Source organism: Amphiura filiformis, chromosome 18 (genome assembly GCF_039555335.1).
Source record: "Amphiura filiformis chromosome 18, Afil_fr2py, whole genome shotgun sequence".
Classification (NCBI taxonomy): Eukaryota; Metazoa; Echinodermata; class Ophiuroidea; order Amphilepidida; family Amphiuridae; genus Amphiura; species Amphiura filiformis.
Window position 1 is genome coordinate 28,229,796 of NC_092645.1, and position 12,596 is coordinate 28,242,391.

The 12,596-nt window shown below is 37.3% G+C and overlaps 1 protein-coding gene across 6 annotated transcripts in view; it reads right to left on the reverse strand.

Annotated features, from left to right (window-relative positions):
* Nucleotides 1-694: 694 nt before the first annotated feature.
* The window catches only part of LOC140140089 (protein YIPF3-like), a 31,283-nt gene continuing 19,381 nt past the window's right edge, over nucleotides 695-12,596 (reverse strand). The window contains exons 7-11 of one of the 6 annotated variants that reach the window (XM_072161908.1): nucleotides 11,703-11,826; nucleotides 9,557-9,613; nucleotides 7,342-7,490; nucleotides 6,095-6,260; nucleotides 695-3,328 (exon numbers count right to left, since the gene is read on the reverse strand). In XM_072161908.1, coding sequence (XP_072018009.1) covers nucleotides 3,318-3,328; nucleotides 6,095-6,260; nucleotides 7,342-7,490; nucleotides 9,557-9,613; nucleotides 11,703-11,826 — 507 coding nt within the window. In that variant the 3' untranslated portion in view covers nucleotides 695-3,317. The remainder of the gene's footprint in view (nucleotides 3,329-6,094; nucleotides 6,261-7,341; nucleotides 7,491-9,556; nucleotides 9,614-11,702; nucleotides 11,827-12,596) is intronic. The other 5 variants (XM_072161909.1, XM_072161910.1, XM_072161911.1 and 2 more) reach the window with 5 other exon arrangements.

Genomic DNA, 12,596 nt, shown 5'->3' on the forward strand with positions numbered 1-12,596 from the left:
TAGCTAAATGACAAGGTATTTGCTATCTTCAGTAGATAGCTAAATGTCAAGTTATGTGCTATCTTCAGTAGATAGTTAAATGACATTACTCGCTATTTTCAGTAGATAGCTAAATAACAAGTTATTTGCTATCATTAGTAGATTGCTAAATGACAAGTTATGTGCTATCATCAGTAGATAGCTAAATGGCAATATTTGCTATCTTCAGTATATCGCTAAATGACAAGTTATTTGCTATCTTCAGCAGATAGCTAAATGACAATATTTGCTATCTTCAGTAGATAGCTAAATGACAAATGATTTTTGTATTCTGTTTGTCATGACCACTTGATAATTGTTTTGCAATATTTTTACAAGTTTCTGACAGAAAAAAAATACTGATACAAACATTTATAAATGGTCTGATGAAGTGGATTAATATCCACTATTTATTTCCATTTTGTTCTCTATTTATTGACATTTCAATTAAAAGAATACCTTGTATATTACAGCCAAAAGAAAGTATTGATGGTGTATATGGCTATCTTCAAGAAAATAAAATATGGGAAAAGTAATTAAACTGTCGTTTAACCAAAGTATTATTGAAATAATTTACCTCAATATTTCGATGTGTACAACACACATCCTCATCAGGCGGGCTACAATGATGAACTGATGAGATTTGATCTGCTTGTTATTGATCTTCCTGACGGGGGTATGGTCCATATAATCATCCCTCTCATGTTGACGCCCGTATGCGAGTTTCTGACCAAATTCACCTCATACTTGACCATTTTACCCCCCAAGTGCAATTTTGTTCGCACTTTTATTCCATTTTTGCACAATACTTCAACAGTTTAGCTTGAATTTCGGGCATTTATACCATAAACTTATTTCTTTCGCCAAAAGGTGTTGAATTCACTATACTTCAAGAACCCCCCCGAATGTCAAAAGAAATCTTCCCTACTGGTTCAACACATCGGGATATCGAGGTAAATATCTTGATATACTTGATGTTGAATGACAGTTGGAATCCACTTTGCTTGTTATTTTTTGACCAACACGTTTAATCATACGCAGGAAAATAAATATGGTTATTAAAATATCTGGACATATTTACAAAAGAATCCAGATTGATAAACGTGATGATCCAATAGTAAAATATAGTCACTTAGTCATGAAATGATCCACTGTCCGTCAAATATTGCTCGGAGCGTTGGTGATTCTTGGCATTGTTCATCAGCATCTATAGAGTTTCTCACAAATAATTTTAAGAATCACCCCTCCCCTCCACACAAAAATAAATATAATGCTCCAGCTTAAAATTCAAATTTGGGTGATTGTCCGAAGGGTCATTAGTCCGAATATGGGTTTAAGTTAGGGATAAAAGGCCTTATTAGGGTTAAGGTTAAGGTTTGGCTTAGTAAAAGGTAGTTTTATTCATACGTGCGCGACGTCAAGCGTGTGCATTGGACTTTGTGCAAATAATACGCGCTGGACGGCTAGCAGTATGCTTAATTTGTAAAAGGAAATCTGAATAAAACTTTAGGGTTAGGGTTAAAGTTGGGATTAAAGTCAAGGTTGTTTAGGAGTAGAATTAGGCCTAGGGCCTAAGGTCATGTTTACGTTTAGGGTTAGGATTAGGCTAGGGCGAATGTTAGGTTAAGGTAAGGATTAGGGCTTATAACGACTCTTATTGGGTTTTCAGACTTACGACCCTTTGGACTACAGACCTGTAACCAATAATATAAGGCAGTTATTCAGGCATACAACATACAACTTAATCCATCTTTAGGGAACTACCCAAATATCCAAGAAACCCTAAAAACGAAACTAGCCAACCCACCAGAAACGTAATTGTGTGATATTGACTATTACCTTCTTCAGACTGATGTGTTTTTGGTTTTTTTACAAACAGTTATCAAGATTTTTTACCCATCCCAACAAAACTAGTTTAGTTTAAATTGAATGCTATTGACCTTTTGGGTTGTTCCCTTCCTCTTCCTACACAAATGATCTTTTTTTATAGATTCCTGATTCCATTTCTTCCAGGAAAAAAAGTTTTCCAAATCCATACCGACTTCACAAGCCTGTCCGCCCGTAATACAGGTGCGTGTTTTTCTTGTCGTCTATATAGAAATCATGTCTGAATGTATATTCCTTACACACAACCGTGGAATCACCATCTCCTTTTTATTTAAAGAAACTATGCCAAATATGAGTTATTCCAGTTTAAATCCATACACGCTCTATGGAAGGCAATACTTTTAATCTTCCACACAGGAGTATGAATTTCAAATGAAGTTACCTGAATGGGTGACTTCTTTCAAAATTTACACCCCCTGTGTGTAAGATTAACATCAGGTCTTTCATTGGGTATTTATGGATTTCAACTAAAGAAGCCCAATACTGGGAGCCAATGGGCTATTCCAGTTGAAATCCATACACCCTCTATGGAAGACATGACTTTAACCTTCCACACAGGGAGTGTGAATTTCAAATGAAGTTACCTTAATTGGTGACCCCATTTCAAGGTTACATCCCCGCTGTGAGAGATTAAGGATGTGTCTTCCATTTGGATATACGGATTTTTAACTAGAATAGCCATCGGGAATAGCCCAGAAACAAATCAATGTTTTGTACACTTTTGAACACAAACACTACAGGTTCTATTTATAAATACTTTGATTCAAATTTCATGTCCATACAACAAGAAATACTCTGCACTCATATCTAACATTTCCAGTGAAGCATGTTATTTGACTTCTTTTGGAAAGTGTGCTGAGGCTTGTGGATCAACGTCTAGGCGCTGTACCTGTGTAACACATACTTCCTCTGTATTATGACTTTACCTATATCTTTCACAACAGGAATGAGTATTTCAAATGGAAGTTACTCAACTGTCTAAATTCTATTTGAATCTCATACTCCCTCTGTGGAAGACTCTAGCTAAATCTTCCACAGGAGTAGTGTGGATTTCAACTGGAATACCCTGATACCTCTGCAGATCCAGCACAGTACCAGTATTTTCAGCACACACATTATCCTTTTATATACAGCTCATCTGAATATCTCCTGGACAATCTACTCATCTTGATTGGTTCCATTTCTTGCCCTTATTTTGTCACTTTTTTTTACTGTTGCAGTCCAGTAATAATAATTACAGACATATTTGTTTTCCAGATTTTAACCTGGGAAAGCATTATTGCAGTGTCTCCAAAAAGAGATTGTTGTAAACCACATTCTTCGCTGAACAAAAGCTTAGCACCAGCTCTAGGCCAGCATATTATATTTGTCACACAGTTTGTAGTAGAAGACGTCTTCCATTTCAGCTGATATCAGTTGAGAACTGTTAACAAAATGAAAACACATAAAAATGTTATTAAGGTTACGAAGGCAACTCAAAATTATATCTTGATTTCATGTTATAAAATCATTTTTGGCAAATGATTTGTTAATAATTAATTTATCAGATAGACAATTCTGGGCAATTCTATAATTTGTATTTAGATATTTAAAATATTTTCACTGCCACAGTAGGGTCATAAGACCTGACATAAGCATGTGGGTAGGATGTAGCCAGGACTTTTTCAGAGTAGCAAGGCAACTTTCAAAGGGGGCAAAATTTGACAAAAGTTTTCAAAAAAAAACCCAAGAAAGGCCTTAAAATATCAGGGCGGCCAACATCCCATAGGGAAGCTGCCCCTTGCCCCCTGGCTATGCAACTGATAGATGAAAGTTCATAGCCCTGCTTTTAGGAAATGCATATGAAGCCAAAAATGTATACATTAATTCCAAAAGGGTCTTTCAAATAACAACTTGTTTGAAATGCTCTGGGCCTCTCAAACCATTGGTCACTACTGCCTTTCTTACAGTGTCTCTGATTGGTCAATTACAAGATATTATCATCTGAGTAACCAATCAAAATAAAGCTTTTAGATCTCTTAGCAATTTTAAGCTTACTCCCCTTCAGCCCTACAGACTATTCTTACCACATCTCTGATTGGCTTAAATATATGATTAAGGGGGTACTACACCCCTGGCCAATTTTGTGCCTATTTTTGCATTTTTCTCAAAAATTATAGCGCATTGGTAACAAATAAGATATGTATATTATAGGGGCAGGGACTACAACTACTGCACTTAAAATTCAGCAACTCAAGACAAGTAGTTATTGATTTATTGATCAAATATTGGTTTTCCCTCATTTTTGACTGTAACTCCACAACTGTTGTCTGTGCTGAAATAAAATTTCCAGTGCAGTAGTTGTAATCCTTGCCCCTATAACATACACATCTTACTTGTCACCAATGCGCTATAATTTGTGAGAAAAATGCAAAAAAAGGCACAAATTTGGGCAGGGGTGTAGTACCCCCTTAAGCCCTCTTTATCACCAATCACAACAGTTCTTAGAGGCTACTATTAAATTCAACAGGTACTGCCAATGTGGTTAAAGACAGGCCTCCTGTCACAAGCATCTAAACCTACTTTAAAGCAATCTATGTCTACATTGCCAAACAGAACTTAAAAGTGCACATTTTTTTAGGGTTAGCAAATTAACAGCCCATCACCATTTCACAAATACTACATGAACATGCACACTACTAGTGATACTGCCACAACACACAAAGGGATTATAATCTGATTCCTGATCCTAAACCAAAAATACAATATTAGAGTGAAAGTCAGAAATAAAAACACTAGTTCACATCAGACCATCCTGTTAGAATCAATATCCGACACAGCCTGTGATTGGTTAGAATTACGTAACTTAGAAAAGCACAGCCTTAAGGGATGGGGTATGAACGTTTGGACAGTATTTATTGTGGGACATATCGAATTGCATTCTGAATACGAAGAATGTCCTTTGAAATTCGCAATGTAATACACATTTTATGGCAAATGATTATTGGTCACTGATATAGTTTCATGTACACATAAAACAGTTGAAGCGCACATTTAATCAAACAACATTTTTTTATTATTATTATTATATAAAGAATGGAAATACTGGTATGAAATTGTAAGTGGTGAGTGACAGTCAAGGTCATTATTAATAAAGAGTGGGAAAAATGTGACAAAAATCTAGGTGTAATGAATATGAAGAGTTTAAATGCAAAATCCAATAAAAGCAGCCATAGTCACATTGAAACCTTTTGAGTTAAGGCCACCAACATCTGCCCTATAATATTAGTTGAAATTGACACCCTACAATGTACTTTAAAAATTACAGGGTACCGTACATGTTTTGATGATCAAAAGCAGGATTATTTTCACCCTTCTGACCAGTTATTTGCCTATATATATCTCAAATTGAGAAAAATGGATTACTAAAGTTTTATTCAGATTTCCTTTGACAGCTTAACCATCGCGTATACGTGCGCGACGTCAAGCGTGTGCATTGGACCTTGTGCAAATAATACGCGCTGGGCTGGACGGCTAGCATGCACGCTTAATTTGTAAAAGGAAATCTGAATAAACCTTTAGTATTGGTTTCAGGGGGCGCAGCCAGGCATGCGCCCTCTATTTTTTTTTTTACTAGCAAAGGCGCGGTAACTTAAAAATACAAAAATTGTAAGAAATTTAAAAAAGGAACAAATTCGCCATGAACAGCAAACAATGGGCCAAAACCGTTGAGTTTTCGAGGGGTAACCCCTTACACACATTTTTTATCGGTAAATCGACCAAAAGGCGCCCCTTTATCAAAAATTCCTGGATCCGACCCTGGGTTTTTGCATTACAACTGTTCATATGTTTCAAGTGTGTCGGTCTCTTAGCAGGAAGAGAAAGAAAGGAGAGTGCCTCTGATAATGAGCTCCAGTTATTTGAACCAATCACCAATGAAAATGATGCTGTGTATTAATGTTTTTGTGTGATTTCTGTTAGGTAAAACAAGTTAATCATCCGACAGATGTGTGCATGCATCATATTGCACTATCCCATAATTGTTAATCATTTGATGTAACTCGGAATATAGGCAACATCAGAATTTGTTTTGAATGTGCATTTTATACTGAAATGAATAATAGCCACACCTTAAATATATTATCATCCCAGCTAACCAATGATGACAACACTAGAGTAGTTGTAAAAATAATGAATTTATATCACATACATTTTATTGCAAATAAGGCACATCGGTCATCACCACCCTTATTCCAAATCCACCTCTTTGGCAATTTCAAGACCAGCATTTTGCGCAAGATTACCAACTGCATCCCCGACTGCATCCCCAAGTTCCTCCACAGAAGGTTCCTTTTGTTGAATACCATCAGCGATTTCTTTGAAGTAAACAAAAACAGTTTATCTCAGCTTCGTCTTTGTGCACCGAAAGTCTTTTAACAATGTAGTTTTTTTATATTTCTATATTTAATTGTTTTTTACAATACTTTATAGCAATTCAATATTGTCCTCTATAGGAGAGCCTATTTGTGTTGAATTTGAGTAGAAGTTATGCCTTTTTTTTTGCATCCCAAAAGAAATAACATGTTTTTTTAAAGGAAGAGTGCACTCCCCAACAGCTCTTAACAGACAGCCAGCAAATGAACCAAAATGCAATGTGCATCTTCCTTTTGGACTAATAACAGCCAAATTTACCATACCCCGGCAGTGTAAAATTACATATTTTGTATGTGCTTTACATGCAATTGTCCAGCTTAAGAATTTTTTGAGCAAGCAGCAGAAAGAGTTTTATACACATTCCCTCATAATGTTGCATGTCCAAATAATGGACAAAGGATTTTGTTTTTAACTTTTGACTCGCCCACCCCCAAGGGTAGCGCTAGAACAAAGCGCTCCAGAGTCCGCAGGGACTCCCGAACTTGTGGAAAATCTGAAAGTCGGGGGCCCGTAATAGAGTTTGGTTAGTCAGAGTTGCACAATTAAATGCAGCATAAATAGTATGTCTGCAGTAGCACTAGATTGAAAAGCTGGGGGTCTGCAGGGACCCCTGAACTCGCAGAAAATGTTAAAATCCGAACTATATTTTGGTGAGTCCAGGACCCCCAAAAAGCAGCCTAGCGCTACCCTTGCCCACCCCCCTCATTCAAATGATGGCTGTAGGTTACAGCCAAACTATCAAAGTAATGGTAATTATATATAATAAAACAATTTTGGCTAAATAATATTCAGCATTTAGTAACTCAAAGTGGCTGCTGCAAAAACTATCAAAGTAATGTATATAGTTCTTGTCCTGAACGTTTTTTAAAAATGATACTGAATTTAAATAATTGATATACATAACATTATGAAGTTATCATTGAATTTAATATTCTTTTGATAATAGTCAAAAGTTTGGCAAGCCATGAAAAAAAGAAACTTTACAAAAAAATTGTGATCCATTTTAATTTATTCACTACATACTCTGTGCAGCTTGGTCACCAATTTCACCACGTCGGCTGCAGCTTTGTTAATGATCTCGGGTACATTTTGCCCCGCCGCGTTAGCCGTGTCTCTTTCTACAATGTCAAGGGGGCGCCCTTCTTGTAGTTCATTAACGACCTCGTCCACCTCTAGAGTGATGTCCAGATAAAATGAAAACAATATTAGCCTAAAGAGTGCAAAATAATATTTTAACAGGACGGTTGTAAAAACCTTCACACCTTTTCCACTGCTAAAATATTGTCACCAATTCTGCCAATATAGCAAAATCAACATAAGACATACACCTTCATGAAAATGGACATGGGCAGGGTTGTACTAGGACATTTTTAGTGCTGGGTGGCATTTGATGGAAATCTTGCATATTTGGTCATTTGTTGTCAAAAAATGATCAAATTCTTGACTAATTCAACAAAATCGTGCAATTTTGGACTCTGATTGGTAGGCCCCAATGCCAAAATTGCAGTTGTGTGGAGGGCTCCACAACTGAGTGGTGGGCTCTGCCGCCCACCACCGCCCACTGTAGCTACAACCCTGGACATGAGTGCTGTAACTCCATCATGCAGTAAACATGTTCCACAAATACTTTGCAATGAGTCAAGAACATAAGAAAGAATTTGACCCAGACGTAACTTTATAATGAAACTGTAATCTATTCACCTAGAAGTAGGAATTGTTTTGTATGTGTGTCACTTTAATAAAGACCCTCATGGGGAAAAAAGATTTTAAAAAAAAGTAGAAGTATGAATGAGTGGAACAAGTGATATTAGTACTGATGTAGTGAAATTAATGATGACATCAACAAACATTATCACGATTTTCGTGCAATTGAAATGGCTGCCCGATGAGATGTGCAGAAGTGGTTATTGGATTTCAATGAAGCATGAACTCCTACGGTCGAGGCATTCATGGTTTGCGAGAAGAATGCAACAAAGATTGAAGACAAAACTTCCTAAAATGATGCACCTGAAAAGCTATCAACCAAATTATACAATGCATGATAGTCATTCTGTCCTAATCACGATAACTGCATTCCCAGCACCACACCCAAATGAGACAATATATTTTATTCATCATGACCTCTGTATGCTTCATCTATCCCATGTTACAACATTAAACACAAAAGTTGATACCAATGCAGGCAGTGAAAGCAACCATACAAACTTCTCACTTATAAATTACAGACTGACTGAAGACTGGCCATAATGTAGACCTTAATTATCCCATTTTCCAACCTTTGTATAATACGCCCATGAAAGTGAAACTGTTCCAGTACTTTGTGAACTTCACAGACAGTGATGGCATATGTTTCACAATTCACTCATTTGTGTGCAAGGTACAGCAGTTGGTCTACAAGAAAAAGCTGATTTTCATATTACCTATGACTGAGTACAAGTTGGAACTAAGTTTTTGTTACAGAAATCCATACACCCCCTATTGAAGACAAATGGATCCATCCATTCAGGTAACCCCATTTGAAATTCACACTCCCTGTGTTGGGAGATTAAGGTCATGTCTTCCATATGGGGTGTATGGATTTTAACTGACATAGCCCATTCTCTCCTCCTGTTTCTGCTAAAAAAATGGCTTTATTAGTTCCTGGGACTTTGTTCTTCTATCCACTGCCTATATTCTAGTTCATCTCAATGTCAATGCTTTTTCGTGGTCATGCCTGTGACAGGTGTGCCGACAAATCACCCTTGCATGGGCAATTGTGCATGCTCTGTGCCATTAACTTTACGAATGTGATACTGTGATACATATGTTTATGGTGAACCAAAGTTTTAGGTGTCCAGTATATAGGAGAATAAAGACTCTTTTCAGCCGAAATTACAGCAGAGAACATGAAATGGTGTGTTTATCACAGCAGCAAAACACTGAATAAAAACCGCATGCCTTGCATTCTAACTCCATGCCTATGGAAAGTGACAATCTTCAAGGCTGCCCTTCTGAAGTGGCTGTCAAGCAAAACCCAGCACCAAAACCAAGCTACCTCTTCCTTTCACCATTTGCCTGTAACCAACATGCCCAAAGACCTAGCTATTCCAGTTGAAATCCAAACACCCCCTTATGGAAGACATTACCTTAATATCCCACACAGGGGGAAATTCACACTCCCTGTATGTTGGATTAAGATCATGTCTTCCACAGGGGGTGTATGCATTACAACTGGAATAGTCCCAACAACTAAATTTACCTGCTCCCACCTGTTCCTCTATACTGATTTCATTAACTTGAAGAATCGGCTCAATTTCTGTCAAGAGGGGATGGGTTACATTATATACACATGATTATGATACGTTCACAACACACAACAAGTACGTGTAAAGGGAACATGTTACAAGAATGTAATTCAGTGGCAGCACCAAGGGGGGTATGGGGAGGGGGAAAATGAACTCCCAGTCAGAACTCTTGCCCCATCCCCAGTTAAAACCAAAAAGTAAGACATTTTCCATTTTAGGGGCAATTTTGAGCAAAATTCTTTGATTCCCCCCCCCCCTGAATTTCACATTGAACCCCAATTCCCACCCACCCCCTGGTGCAGCCACTGATGTTATTATGATGGTCTAAGTAAAAATCAAAATGATCTTTTGAAGTACTGTATGGTAAGTTATCATGAGTAGTATTACCATTTTGAGACTTGGAAAATGACTTTGCGAACCAACTAGGATTTTGTTGCTGAAATAACAAGTTTCAGAGTATCAACACAATAATATTTACACAACTCACTATCATACAACCATTTCTAAAACTGGAGTGCTACTAACTGGCTATTCCAGTTGAAATCCATACACCCCCTGTGGAAGACATGACTTTAATCTCCCACACAGGGGGGTGTAAATTTCAAACGGAGTCACCCATTCAGGTAGTTATAGCCCCATTTGAAATTCACACTTCCTGTGTGGAAGATTTAGGTAATGTCTTCCCTAGCAGGTATATGTATAGCCCAATGGTTATGTTCACTACAAACTGATCGTACAACTGGACATGTTGCAGGATTCATGAATTAATGGATGCAGGGCTGGGGATATTATGAAATGAAGCAATGTTTTGCCAAAATAAAATATATCATGCATACAAATAACAAAACATGACACTCTCTCATTCCCAAATCACTCTTCCATTTTTGCTCTCTCAGCCCATCTCTTCTCTCTCTTGATCAATTGAGTAAAGCATGTTCTCTCTCTCTCTTGTTCTTGAAGTCACTCCCTTTCAGTTACATCCATACTCACTCACTCACTCTCATTTTGTAAATCTGTTTCTTAACACCTGTCTCACATACTAGTCCGACGAGTAGGACTTTTTTTTCTTATTTACCAGACTATGTTCATCTCAGACTATGCTCTCTATCTCATATGGGGCAAGAAAGACGAATCACAAAAGTACAGTGACCGCGCCGCCTGAAAAAAAGTCGGGCGGGTGGTTAATGCACTTTCGCGGTTATTTTTTCTTGATGATCAGAGTCTGCATGAGTATAGTTGGTAACTAAGAAAAAAATAAGTCCTATTCGTCTGACTATCCCATATCCCAAACGGGAGTGACAGTAACAATGTAACAGGTGTTCGCATGCAAGAGTTTTAATTTCTCTTGTTCTTGTGCGCCATACCTTTCCTTATATAACTCACTCATTTTCATTTTGATCATCTGTTTCTGAATACAATTTTGTCTGGCCTTAAAGCCCACTTCCTTGAAAATTCTCATTTCCCATGCATGGAAATGGTTTATGGTTTAACACTGCCACAGTTCCATACACATATAATATCCGACACCACAATTTGCGCACCTGGCTCCAAATTGTGGCTTTAAATACTTCAGCATGTCTTAATCTTTGGTTTGTTCTGTTTGACATGATGTCTCTCTGTCTGTCTATCTTCAATTCCTCCCTCTCTCTCTCCTCTCCCCCTCTTTCTTTCTCACTTACTGGATTAGTTCAAAAGATGCATGCAAGGTGACTTAAACATGGATGATTGCAGATAATTCAACTTAATAATACAAACTATTTAGTGCTGGTTACAAATGCAAGAACCTTATACAAGGTTTGTCATCAATCCTGCTGCATTCTCCAGGATTCTATCGCTGTAACAGGATGATGAATATTAAACCTTTGGCAATATATTCTTGGTATTTAATGGCAGTAGAAGTCAGTATCAACAAGTCTTTTATCTCCTTTTTGGAAATGGATGAATATTTAGATTCATTTTTTGGGCCAAAGGTAGGCTAACCCTCATTTCCGAAGTATCCCCCCAAATCACATGAATTTAAAATACTAGCCATGTCCCTATTAGCACCACTCCCATCCCATTAATTCATATTCAATATTAAAATGATGCAAATTCACATACCTTCAACAATTTTATGGTAGGCAAAATGTAGATAGAGCAGGAACACAAGATGTACAAAGCCTACCACACCACAGATAGCCAATCTCTGGGTCTTACCAGCTGTTCTTGATAAGTATACACCAATCTATAACAGAAAGCGTGAAATACCAATGACATTATATTACATGTATGTTTTTGTAGATTACATGACCATATGTGACCGTCCACGACGAAGTTGCACATCTTGAGTATCTTAGATTTTGAATTGGCTAAAATCCCCATAAAACAAGCTTTAAAATGGTATATCACATGTCACAATTACTTGTAAACTTGGTACTCAAAATTCAATATTTTGCCTTAAAATCCTTTGTTTTCTATAGAATTTTATTTGGTTTATTAGTCCATATCTCTGAATGTGTACTGGCGACTTTACACTGGGTTCGTTGTGGATGGTCACATATATACATGTAGCTAGTACAGTATACCCACCATTTCCTACCTAAAAGGGCTCCGCTGGAATTACCAGACACTTATCTTTGGAGAGCAGAAAAGCATCAAACCAGGGCCTTGACACTCGTATTCAATCCCTGTACGAAAAGTGAAGTCACGTTACTGCAGTTTGTTTGACGGTTGCTATGTAATTGAGTACACATAGTCATGCTTAGCCTAAAATTCATGTATATGTGCACGTCAACACTGTGCGTACTGCTTCAAAACTGTGCGTACTTATCCCCATTTGATTGGCAGTTGCTGAGCAATTCAGTACATCAAATTTTGCCAAGATTGCAAACACTGTGCCTTTAATTTGGCAAAAATATGGCCTATTTAGGCAATGTCAACATAGGGTCATGGGGTCAAATAAAATATTTTCCCAGCATATATGGACCTAACACCTCAGCTACTTTTTTTTTTTTT